The sequence below is a fragment of the Girardinichthys multiradiatus genome, chromosome 12, assembly GCF_021462225.1.
Source record: "Girardinichthys multiradiatus isolate DD_20200921_A chromosome 12, DD_fGirMul_XY1, whole genome shotgun sequence".
NCBI lineage: Eukaryota > Metazoa > Chordata > Actinopteri > Cyprinodontiformes > Goodeidae > Girardinichthys > Girardinichthys multiradiatus.
The window spans coordinates 51,729,626-51,742,783 of NC_061805.1; the positions used below are offsets into that span (position 1 = coordinate 51,729,626).

A 13,158-nucleotide genomic window follows, 5' to 3' on the forward strand; every position below is an offset into this window, starting at 1 on the left:
GGAGGATTCTGGGAGTTTGAACCAATCACATTACTCTCTGTCAGAGAGGGTGGAGCCTTACAAAGAAACAAGAAGTAGCACCTTCTCTGTCAGAACCAGAACATCATTTAGACGGAGATCCGTGTTGGACCTCAGCAGGTAACTGCATACGTGGAGTACATACTGTGCATACTCTGTTTATATAATGTTAGTACTATATGTGTACTCTGTTTATATAATGTTAGTACTATGTGTGTACTCTGTTTATATAATGTTAGTACTATGTGTGTACTCTGTGTATAATGTTAGTACTTTGAGTAGGACAGCAGGATGGAGGGAGTGAGTGAAGATGACCTCTGCTGGCTGCAGCTGGATGACTTCAGGATGCTGCTGATAAAAACCATTGACCCGTCCAGAATCACTCCTTACCTCCGCCAGTGTCAGGTACTCCTTCTCCTCCTCCTGATCTCCTGAAGCTCTATGCTCCTCCTCAGCTGTACTTGCACTCCTTCTAATCCACTTTAGGTTCTTCATCTTCCTCTCAGGTGATGACTGGATGTTTTTCTGTCGTTGCTGACAGGTGATCAGTGCTGAGGATGAGGAGCAGCTCTTTAATGACCCCACCCTGGTCATCCGGAGGAGAAAAGTTGGTATGTTCTCACAGTCTGAGATTAAAATAAGATCCTAGATCTTGATGCAGAACTTTTCAAAGTTGTTTAAACAAAACTTAATTGGGCCAGAGAAAACAAAGGTGCTGAAAACAGGCTGATGGATCCAGGTGTGTAATAATTAAGCCATCAGTTCTCGGGGGATGGGAAGTATTTACAGATTCTAAAACCAACATGTGAGTCTGAAAACTTTCTGTAACTTGACAAGATTCAAGCATCATCAGGATAAATATGAGATCTTTCACCAGACAGATGATCAGTTTGATGTTTGTGTCTCGTTGTGCATGAGGTGATGAATCTGGAAGTTGTTGAAATATTTCTCTCAAACCTCCAGTCGGTCGTGGCAGATGGCCGCTCACACTGAGCCTGGTTCTGGTTCTGCTGGAGGTTTCTTCCTGTTAAAAGGGAGTTTTTCCTCTCCACTGTCGCTACATGCATGCTCAGTATGAGGGATTGCTGCAAAATCAACGCCAGTGACTGTCCACTGTCTCTACATGCTCATCCAGGAGGAGTGAATGCTGCAAGTCACTGACTGGATGCAATCTGCTGGGTTTCCTTAGATAGAAAAACTTTTTATCCAATTTGAATAAATAACTGAATCTGACTGAACTGTTCAATGGTTACGATTAATTGGAATGTATGAACCTGACTGTTGTGAAGAACCTTGAGACGACATGTGTTGTAAATTGGTGCTATATAAATAAACTGAATATAATTTACCACTCTGATGTAACTCCGGTCACATAGCAGAGGCGGGTTCCTGGTTCACTTTCACTTCTTCTACATCTTCTGGGCATCAAACCTAGCTTACCAGCAGGATCTGTGGCTGCTCTCCTGGAACTTTGACCTGTTTCTAATGTTTCCTTTGCTTCTCGTATAAAATACGAACTAAAACAGAGATCCAGGAGCCGTTTTGATCCATTTCTATAGTATTTTCTGTAGCATTGTGCAGCTAGATAGAACACGTCAGGAACACGTAAATCTCACGAGTCAGACACGCCATCATTGCGCCACAGAGTCTGATGAAAATGGGACTTTTCTCATTTAGAGGATATTACAGAAACATGACCAGACTGATTTTGACCCCCCTTTATTGTGTTTAAACTAAGGTTTTATGCATAGAAATTGTTTTGGTGATTTTTCTAGAGTGAAGAGAAACATCTCACAGATGCTAGGAGTTAATTCATGTTGAATGAGATGCCCCTGAAATATTTTTACATTGTTAAGGAATGGGGGTGAAGCTTCAATAGGAGCAGCAGTGTGCTTAGTAAAGGTTCTGTTAAAAACATAAAATCAATATTTTTATGTGAAATTAGGTCATGAATTAAAAACGTCTTGTTTGAAATGGATCTGATATTCAACAGAAACATTCTGATAACTGGTTCCACAGATTATATTCGGACAGTGCAAACTTTTAGGTCTGGATCTATGGATTATGACAGATTTACACATAATTCACAGCGATTTCTTGGTTGATGTGAGCTGAGGCCCATGTTCTACCAAGGTGACTTGGTCTGTGTTTGCTGCCAGCTCTAGAATGCAGTGACCCGATAAAATACGGCTGCCAGCTCAGTTGTGGTGAAAACCAATGTAGGGAGATATCTCCTGACCCAGAAGGAATCAAAGTTGTGGACGAAGATCAAACCCAGGAGGCAGAGGTGTTATTTTCTGATTACATCTGTAGGCACCCACACTCTGCAGCTCTAGACAATATCCACACTGCATGAGTACACATCTGCCTTAGATTCATGCTGATCGCCTCCACAGATTTCTTGATTCTTCTTCATCCTTGCATTTGGGATGTGAGCAGAATGAGGTTTTCATTAATCCTGTTGGAAAACGTCCTGATGGTTCTGGTCGCCTTTTGTTGGTTTTGCAGGAGCTCTTCTGGACATGCTGCAGAGGACGGGTGTGAAAGGTTACACCGCCTTCCTGGAGAGTCTGGAGCTGGATTATCCTCAGCTGTACAGCCGGATCACAGGGAAGGAGCCCAACAAGACCTTCAGCATCCTCATCGGTTGGCCTAAATGTGAAATACTGGTTTATCGGGCGTGATTCAGTCTGATCACTGACAGCTCTGTTCTGTTTGTTCAGACACCGCAGGAGAATCAGGTTTGACCCAGTTCTTGATGTCCGAGCTGAGCCGACTGCAGAGGGTGCTGCAGGATGAGAGAAGGAGACGCCAGCAGGCATGCTCTGTTGCTAAGGAACAGGTTGGCATGGCAACTGGCTTACTGAGGAACAATCAAAGATGGAGATGATTCAAAAAGATTTCTGTGCCCTCTTCAGGAGGCGTGGTCTCGCCAGCAGAAGCTGAAGGACCGCGAGCTGAAGAAGTTGACTGAGCGCGTGCAGAAGCTACGGGAGGAGCGCGAGCAGCTGAATGAGGAACTGAAGCAACTACGAGACCACAACTACAGTCTGATGGCTGACATCAACACTCTGAACCAGGAGAAGAGCAACGCCCTGTTGGCTAACAGGGACCTGCAGATCGAGGTCAGCTGACCCCTGCCTCCCTGATCTTAACCTAGACCCACAAAAAACCCCACCCGACCTCTGACCTCTGTGTGCAGGTGGAGCGCCTGAAGCACACGGTCCTGCGAGCTGAGAGTGAGACCCGACTGCTGAGACGGCGGACGATGAGGCCACTGCAGCAGGTACCGATGCACCTAATGCACCTTAGCTGCTTCACTGCAGAGCCAGACCTCAGAGGGATTATAGAAAGCCAAAAGTGCCATAATTTACTGCAGTTTCACCTTAAAACATGACTCTTCATGCAACAAGAACTCTAACAGAGCAAGTCCCACATCCCCTCTGTAGGGTACACCCTTCCAAACTGCAGCTATAATGTGCTGTATTGGTTTCCAGTGGTATGGCCAGAGTAAACTGGCAGCTGTTCTGGGACCATCTGTGTTAAATATCTGGTTCTCGTGACTTCTGAAAGCAAACTCTTTGGGACTGAGTTTCAAATGTTTGAATGCTGAATGGCTTCTGGTGGCAGAAGGCAGTATTTCAATAGTTAGGAAAACCAATGAGACCACAGTCGTCTGACCCGTCTTAGTCCAGAGGTGAGGACAAGAGCACAGAAAGAGAAGGTTCTTGAGTTCTTTCCATATAGGAGACATGAACTCTGGTTGGATGCTCCTTGGAAGCTGCTGAAAATCATTAAATCAGTCACTGGAAGGCAAAACATTTTCTCTTGTCGGTTCAAGATTATCTTTCTGTACTGTTACACTGACTCAATGACTCACTGAATCTCCTGCTGACTCATTCACTGACTCACTCACCCAGGCTTCTGCTCTTCCTCAGAGCGAATGTCGACGTTATATTTTCCAGAGGCGTAACTGCTTACACAAATAAATGTCCAACAAGGAAGAGTCGTGGTTAGGTGATAACGCCAAGAACAGCTCACTTCCTGTTTATTTTAGATACAGGCTTTTGCAGTTATGTTTTTATGGTTAATGTGAAGGAAGGAGTCAATAATATGCTCACATGTCCACACTGAAGCTGCCTCTTTAACTGGTCTGGACGTAGCCTTCATCATGAAGTTACCTTCCTCATGAAAATCTACATTGGAGCTTTAGAAAGAGTGATGTAGATTGAACAACCTCGCCTCAGTTGTTTGCATCCATCAGAAGACTTCTACCTTCTCAGTTCCTCCTCTATAGCACACATTTTATGAATGAAATGTTGTGGAGAATTCTGGGAAATCTTTACTTGCTCAGATTCAGAGCAATAAACTGAACCTCCTTGAAGGCCTTTGATGGCAGATTATTCTGGGTCTTTCTCTGGACTTTAGTCATGCAATCATTGTGTCTCTGGTTGTATGTTTAGGGTTCTGGTCACAAGTCTTTTGCAGCCTCTAACAGGTTTACTTCCAGGATTGTCCTGGATTTAGCTCCATCTAGCTTCCCAGAAGGAAAGACATGATGCTGCCACCACCATGTTTCACAATATGTTTGATGTGTTCAGGGTGATGTGTAGGGTCAGATTTTCAACACAAAAGAAAATGTGCAATTTTGATCTGACTTAAGCAGATCAACTTCTACATGTTTGCTGTGTCTCCTAAATGGCTCGTGGTAAACTGCAATCAGGACTTCTTCTGGACTTTTTTAGGTTTGTGGAGTGCAGGACTTATAATTTCTCTGTGAACAGATTCTCCCACCAGATCCGAGCTGTGGATCTCTACAGCTCCTCCAGAGTTACCATGGGCCTCTTGGTTGTTCCTCTGATTAATGCCGTCCTAGGTGGATGTCCATTTTCTTGGTAGGTCTGTAGATGGTCCATCCTCTCTCCATGCTCAGATGATGGATTGATCAGAGCTCTGAGATGTTCTGCTTTAAAATTCTCCACAACTTTCTCCCCGACCTGTCTGCTGGGTTCCTTGGTCTTCATGATGCTGTCATATTGTAATTTCTGGGACTCTGGAAGTGACACAACAACAAGAACAAAAACAGCATGTTAACAGTTTATTTAGAAAACACAGGTTGAAATGGATCAGAACCCAGACTGGATCGGCTGGAGGGATCTGGATAGCCAGTGAGGAAGGAGAGGAGAGAGGTTACTGAGGCTCCAGGGAGGAATTGGCGAATAGAGCAGAGAGGTTCTGAGGCTGATTGACGGATAAAGAGGCTGGAAACTTTTCCACGGTGGCTGAGGTTGGCAGAGAGCGAGTAACGGACTGGTGAAATTCTTTAGTTCCCACTGTGTGTCTCTTGGGTAGCTCCGCTGTGTTCAGGTGGCAGTGTTGGAGGGTGGTCAGGCAGGTGAGCGAGAGTCAGGTGTTCCCACGAAGAGGCTCTTGAGCAGCTGGGCTGGAGGTTGGAGTGGAATGGAGACTCGTGGCTGGATTGACGGGGCTTGAGTTTAGATGCTCATCTGAGCATGACACGAAGAAACAGGAACTCAGGAAACCAGAACTGTCTCCACAGAATCAGATCATGCTGGTTGAGACAACAAACTGATGCCTCCTTCCAGGTTCCAGCTCCTTATGAAGCCCAGCTGATTGCACTCAGATGAGGAACACCTGTGCAGCAGCACCTGCCAGTCACAACCTGAGCAGAGGGATAAAACACAGCACACACACACCAAGGAGCACACATCTGACAGGTGCTGTTTGTTCTGTAACAAAACACCAGCATTTACATTTGTTAGATAGAACGTTTTAATCGTTTTTTTATATTATACAACCTGTCAACCTTAGATAAAAAGAAAAACTCTGAATAAACTTCTTTCATTGCTGAACGGATTTAATTCATTTCTCCCATTTAACAGTTTTTTCTGTTTCCTAAAGAAAATAACTGATGTTTCCTGTTAATTTACAGTCAAAACCTGCAGCTCAGATTAACATGTGAGCACATCTTTCAGAGCAGAAACCTGACTATGCCCTCCGACGCCTTCCTTCAGTCCAACATCCAGGAGGAGTCAAAGGAGGAGCAGAAGGAGAGACCGACACAGGAGAAGCAGGAGGAGGTGCAGGAGGACAAAAAGGCAGAAAAGAGGGAGGAAAACCTGAAGGAGGGCCAGCTGCGGCACATCTGTCGAACTTCTCCACAGATGAACCTCCTCACAACAGTGTTCAGACTGAGAAGGGAACTCCACAAAGCTGAGGAGCAGAGAGCCAAGGTGAAGAGAAGCAGGAGGAGGAGGAGGTCAACATGGGAAGATGTTCACAGAGCTCACAGGGGTTAGATTCACCTTGCCACACTGGTCTATTTCTGTTAAATACCTGCAGTATAGGTGTTGATTAACAATGATGTGAGTGTTGTGTTCGGGGACATGTACTGTTTCAGGAAGTTTCACTTTTGATGCATTTTGTTGCACGGTTACTTTAAAAGCTTTCAGTTGTGATGCAGCTTCCATTTAGTGAAAAGTGGAATTTTAATCCCCTTCACACTAAATCTGTGCAGGGGCACCTTTAGTTGTAAAACCTTTTAAGCAAGATGCATTCAGAGGAAGCATCCTCGGATGCTTTCAAGATTTTTTGGTGCGTTCATTTCCAGGTGTAATTTTAAACTGTTTAGTGGTGATGCACTCAAGGTTTTTCATTGTTTTGTGCATGGTGCATTCAGGGACACATGCAAGTTTAATTTTTTCAGCTGTGATGCATTCAGAGCACAGACAGAAGAGTCGGTTTGTTTGTTTTCAGAGCGTGGAGGAGAAGGAGGAGCTGACACTGCGCTCCGCTCAGCTGAAAGGAGACGCCAAGATGTACCGCCAGCAAAACAAACAAATGGTGCGGCAGCTGGAGGAGGTGATCAGAGAGAGGGACAAGGTGAGGAGGAGCAGCAGAAAGAAGGAGGAGAGGGAACAGGAGGACGAGGATGTCTCTAACTGGGAACTGGGGTTGGTGTTTCAGGCTCTGTTGTCACAGGCGCAGCAGCAGGAGGAGGTCCGACTGCACCTTCAGGAGAAGGACCAGTTCAGGAAGCATGTCAGGCAGCTCACCGAGAAGTCGGACAAGCTGGAGCTCCTCCTCCTGAGGTCACAAGGAGAGGAGCTCCAGCTGAGGACACGCCTCCGCAAGATGACCTTCAATTCTCAACAGGTGAGGGAGAAGAAACGCAGAGATGATTCTAGTAATGATGATGTAATGAGAAATTTTCTTCAATAGTTTGAGAGGAATGTGAGCAGCGAGGAAGAGGAGGAGCCCAATGAGAGGACAACTAAAGGTCAGCAACAAAACATTCAATCAATGTGTGTATTTGCGTGATGGGACATAAAGTTAGAAATGGCTGAAGTTTAGGTGTTTAGAATATACAGCTTGCCACTGGGGGCAGTGTTGTGCCAACAGTGAGGACATATTTTAGTTAAAGTCTCAGGTTGTGCGATCTTTAAAGGCTGCATATGAAGACTGATCTGATGCAGCGATGGGGACACATTCCTGAAACCCATTTGCTGCTTGTCGCCACATTTCAACATGATGATGCCAGGTGTAGAAAGCTGACCTGTTGGGTAAGGAGCTAACTGGGCCTCTTCAAGGATCTCCACACATGATGTCCTACTTGCAGTGGCAGCAAACTAAAAGTCCAGGCAGCTGAGATGAGCATCTGCAAGAAATGCTGACCTAGGGTATCTCAGAGCAGCAACATGTGGCAAATTTATACAAAACTGACGTGTTTGGAGATTCGCTGGTTTCCATTCTCAGCCATCCAGGACACTTCAGTCCTTGACTGAAGAAGCTTTTTGGATGAGAAGTGAAACATCTTCAAGAAACCAGAGAAGTCCGGCTGCCTTTTACTTAAGCACTTGGAAGTGTCAACTGATGGGGACCAGGACTAATCACTTCTTCTGATGATGATGGCACACCTTACATTTTGTTGATAAGGTCTGCTGGAGGCTTTTACTCCTTCTTGAAGGTCCTCTTACCATTTAAAGAAGAACTACGGTTAAATTTTCTCCAGTTCTCCAGTGCTGTCATGTGACCTGTCATAAGCTTTCTGCTTTCTGCTTCCGCCTCTCTGCCTGCTCAGACACTTTTCTCCTAAGCTCCCTGCTTGCTTCCATTCTTTATAAGAAAATGCATCTTTAAGGACGGTGCTGCTGAAACCTTTAACCAGATTTACTCTTGTACCTCCACTTTGCCCTGTAACACTGTAGATGAGCTGGTAGATAACTGTCATTCTAAAATCTCAGACATCATTGATTCAATTGCTCCAATTAAAGTGAAAGTCGTTTCTGGGAAGAAAATGTCTTCATGGAGAAGTACTCCACCAGTCAGAAGTGAAAGAAAGGAGTGTTGAAAAGCTGAACGCAGGTGGAGAAAGACTGGACTCCAGGTTCACTACATTATCTATAAAGAGAGATTATACAGATATAACCTACAACTGAAAAATGCAAGAGAATCTTTCTTTTCTGAGATCATCAGTAAAAACATTAACAATGCTGGTACATTATTTGCCACGGTTGACAGGTTAATAAACCCTCCTGTAACTGTAGCATCTGAACTCCACTCTACCAGGGCCTGCAATAAATTTGTTAACTTCTTCACTGAAAAAAACCCAAAAGATCAGAGAGGCAATCAGAACATCCACATCAACTCCAGTACCAATGTTGTCTCCAACTAGAACTGATTTTGACAAGGTTTCCCAATTTCACCAAATAAACTACAAAAACTTAGAAGAAATCGTACAGCAACTAAGCTCTTCTTCCTGCTGTCTCGATGTTTTACCCACAGCTTTCCTTCAGAAAGTTTTGCCTGTAATAACATCTGATTTAACACAAATAATAAACACGTCCCTTTTGTCAGGTGTTTTCCTCCAGGCCCTGAAAACAGCAATTATCAAACCTCTATTGAAAAAGAGCAACTTGGACAAGCTGCTACTACAGAACTACAGGCCTATATCAAACCTCCCCTTCATCAGTAAAATTATTGACAAATCTGTGTTTCAGCAGTTAAACAACTTCCTAACAACGACCAACCGCTTCGATGTCTTCCAGTCAGGCTTCCTGCTCACCACAGTACAGAGACTGCTCTTGTCAAGGTGTTCAATGACATCCGTATAAATGCAGACTGTGGAAGAACCACGGTGCTGGTATTATTGGACCTTAGTGCAGCATTCGACACTGTTGATCACTCCATTTTATTAGAGCGCCTGGAAAACTGGGTCGGCCTTTCTGGTACAGCACTCAACTGGTTTAAATCCTACTTGAAGGACAGGGACTTCTTTGTGTCAGTAGGTAACTTTAAATCAGAGACCACAAAAATCACATGTGGCGTTCCCCAAGGGTCCATCTTAGGGCCCCTCCTATTCAATATCTACATGCTCCCCTAACTCAGATTTTAATAAACAACAACGTAAGTTATCATAACTATGCAGACGACACACAGTTATACGTTACGATGTCACCAGGTGACCATGAACCCATTCAAGCGCTGGGTAAATGCTTAGAAGAAATCAATGCATGGATGGGCCAGAATCTTCTTCAGCTGAATCAAAACAAAACTGAAGTAATAATCTTTGGACCAAAAGATGAGGATGAGGATGAGTGTTTAAAAGTTAGCACACAGCTTAAATTAATACAGCTAGAAACCACCAGTCAGTCTAGAAACCTGGGTGTAGTGATGGACTCAGACCTGAACCTTCAGAGGAACATAAAGACAGTAACAAGGTCGACCTTCTATCACCTAAAGAACATCTCCAGGATTAAAGGACTAATGTCTCAGCAGGACCTTGAAAAACTAATTCATGCGTTCATCTTTAGTAGAATTGATTACTGCAACGGTGTCTTCACAGGTCTGCCTAAAAAGTGGATCAGACAGATGCAGTTGATCCAGAACGCTGCTGCCCGCGTCCTCACTAGAACTAAGAAAGTGGAGAACATCGGCCCGGTTCTAAAGTCCCTACACTGGCTCCCTGTAGCTCAGAGAATAGACTTTAAAATACTTCTGTTAGTCTATAAATCACTGAATGGCTTAGCATCAAAATACATTACAGACTTGTTGTCAGTGGATCAACCACCCAGACCTCTCAGGTCATCTGGCTCAAATCTACTCTCCAGAACCAGAACCAGAACCAATCATGGAGAAGCAGCTTTTAGTTCTTATGCTCCACTAATCTGGAATAAACTCCCAGAAAACTGTAAAAGCGCCGAAACCCTAAGTTGCTTTAAATCAAGATTAAAAACATATTTGTTTAGAGCGGCCTTTGACTAGGCCATCTAAACATTATTAGTTAAGTTTTCAGTCCAATTTTCCTTTCATTTTCTTATCCATCATTCTATTCTCTTTATATTAAAATTACCTCTGTTGTTTGATTTTTTGTATCATTGTCATGTTTTTCCTCATGTTCAGCGCCTTGATGCCTTGTTGCTGAAAAACGCTAAATAAATAAACTTGACTTGATATAAGCAGCTGCTTTACATGATTGTGTGTCCTGTTTTGGTGTCGTTCAGGCAGCAGTGAGGAGGTTCGCAGCGGGATGTCAGGGGAGAATGAAGAGGTGGCAGCTCAGCTGCAGGAGCACAGTTCTCCTGTAGGAGGCCCTAGAGAGTCGGAGCATAGCCCTAGCAATGCTGCATCATGGGTAATGTTCCACACCAGCGCCACACATATATTTAGAAGTAACTGAAACTTTTGTTGGGTTGGAGATTGGACCAAGTGTTGGTAGAAATAGACACTTATGTGACCCACAGAAGACCAAGAAAAACAATGTTTAGGTTGATAGATGTTCTGACAGAATTTTAATGTTACTCCCAGTCTGTAAATGGAGTTTAAATGCATTTAAACTCAAAGTTTCAGGTGATTGTTGGAGTCTTAGCTGTCTTTCTCTTGTCTCTGCAGGATGAGCAGACTGACGGATTTCTCTCCCCTTTAAGTCGTCCCCACTTTTTCTACCGCAGGTGAGCATCACCTTTTCAATTCACAAACCGTACTGCAGCAACACCCCCTTCTGAGGCTTTATTTGTTTCCATGACAACAGGAAACGAGCCCTGAGGTCAAAGTTTATCAGTGGAGAGTCCGCAACCTGTAACCTGGAGGACAGCACTGGCAGTGAAATCACCGAATCAGACTGAGGTTCCGCTAAAGGGAACTGGAGCTCCAGTAGTCAACCTCCCAGCATTCCTTGCTCTGGTACTGATTTGTGGTACATTGCCTTGCAAAAGTATTCACCCCCTTGGCTTTTTACTTATTTTGTTCCATTCCAACCTCTAATGTAAATGCTTTCAAATCCTATTTTATGTAATGGATCGGCTCTAAATACTCCATGTTAGTGAAGTGGAAAAATATAAATAAGAAAATGAATAAAACTAAATTGTCATGTGCATATGTATCCACCCCCTGTGCTATGTTATGCTAAGTCCTTAAAATTCTGCTGCAACCAGTTACCTTCAGAAGTCACATAATTAGTGAAATGAAGTCCACCCGTGTGGAGGCTGCAGCACCACTAAGCAGGAGGCATCACACCATGAAGACCAAGGAGCTCCAAGCAAATCAGGAACAAAGTTGTTGAGAAGAATAAGTCAGGGTGGGGTTATAAAAATATTCACATCTTGGATGTTCTCATGGAGCTCCATCACATCCATCATCTTCAGAAGGAAAGCACGTGGTACCACAACAACCCTGCCAAAAGAGAGCTTCCCACCAGAACTCACAGACCGGGCAAGGAGGTCATTCATCAGAGAGGCAGCACAGGGACTTAAGGTCACCCTGGAGGAGCTGCAGAGTTCCACAGCAGAGACTGGAGTATCCATCCTTAGGACCACAATAAGGCTCCACGGAGCTGAGCTTGATGGAAGAGTGGCCAGAAAAAAGCCATTACTTATTATTAATAAAAAGTTCTGAGTTTGCCAAAAGGCACGTGGGCAACTCCCCAGATGTATGAAAGATGGAGCTCTGGTCAGATGAGACTAAAATTTAATTTTCTGCCACCAAGGAAAACACATCCCATAACCCCCAGAAACATAGCCCTGCAGTGAAACATGGTGGTGGCAGCCTCATGCTGTGTGTGTGTGTGTGTGTGTGTATGTGTGTGTGTGTGTGTGTGTGTGTGTGTTCGGAGGGGCACCATCAGCAGGGACAGAAGCAAAACCTGTCAGTTTGCCTGTGATCTGAGACCAAGACAGAGGTTCACCTTCCAGCAGGAAAATGACCTGAAGCATTCTGGCCTAGTCAAAGTCTGGGGTTAGACTTGAAGATTGCTGTTCACAAGTGAAAACCATCCAGAATGAAGGAGCCGGAGCAGCTCGGCCTTGAGGATGGGCAGGAATCCCAGTGGGAAGATGTGGAGAGCTCCTAGAGACTGATCCAAAGCCACCTGCAGCTGGAACTGCTGCAAGGTGGTTCTACAAGGTTCTGACTTTATGGGGGTGAACAGTTATACAGGCAGAATGTTTCTGTTAGTTTGTCCTGTTTGCTGTTGGGATGTTCAGTAACTGAAATGGTGACGCCTCTCAAACAACCCATTTTAATTCCAGGATGTGACAAAAAGATCCAAGGGGTTGAATACTTTTTCAAGGTACTGTAGCTCAGATGTGGTTTGTTATATGTGATGAGATGAGCCTTCAGTTTGATTATGAAGGTGGTTCACCAAACAAGCTTCTTGTGTTTTCTGCTCTGAATGATTTTTTTTCTATTTGAAAAATGTTTCCTTTATTTCAGATAAATAAATATTTTCTTTCTGAGAAAACCGCATCTGTTTATTTACATATCTGGGACCGGCCAATGGGTCAGAACCCTCAGGACCCACACATGGTTATCTCTGGGGTTTTAATCATTATCTGATACCAGGGTGTTTGCAGCCCACTGATTTCACTCCTGTTCTCTGATATACAATAAGAATATAACCCAGGAGAAGAACAACCACTGATAAACCCAGTTTATAACATGAAGTAAATGTTCCATCAGTTTAGGCTGATCAGATCTTCTCTGATGGATGAAAACAGGTTTGAAGACCACGTATGTAAGGATGGATTCACACCTACCACGGACCAGAGTTTGATTGCCCCCTTGGTCTGGTCCAGACCAAACAACTGGACCAACAGGTGTGGACGGACCTGGGCAGATACACAC

At 44.2% G+C, this 13,158-nt stretch overlaps 1 protein-coding gene across 5 annotated transcripts; it reads left to right on the forward strand.

Annotated features, from left to right (window-relative positions):
• Positions 1-12,772, forward strand: card9 (caspase recruitment domain family, member 9). 5 transcript variants are annotated; one of them, XM_047381116.1, is made up of 14 exons: positions 2-138; positions 289-423; positions 560-629; positions 2,527-2,664; positions 2,742-2,860; positions 2,937-3,143; positions 3,221-3,304; positions 6,015-6,272; positions 6,796-6,921; positions 7,006-7,194; positions 7,261-7,318; positions 10,542-10,672; positions 10,930-10,988; positions 11,069-12,772. In XM_047381116.1, the coding sequence occupies exons 2-14, from the start codon at positions 310-312 to the stop codon at positions 11,160-11,162; spliced, it is 1,647 nt and encodes a 548-aa protein (XP_047237072.1). In that variant the 5' UTR covers positions 2-138; positions 289-309; the 3' UTR covers positions 11,163-12,772. The 5 variants fall into 5 exon arrangements, 4 of the variants coding, with proteins under 4 accessions (XP_047237076.1, XP_047237072.1, XP_047237075.1 ...); XM_047381119.1 differs by having other exon boundaries at positions 6,054-6,272; XM_047381117.1 differs by having other exon boundaries at positions 119-138; positions 301-423.
• The last annotated feature ends 386 nt before the right edge of the window (positions 12,773-13,158 follow it).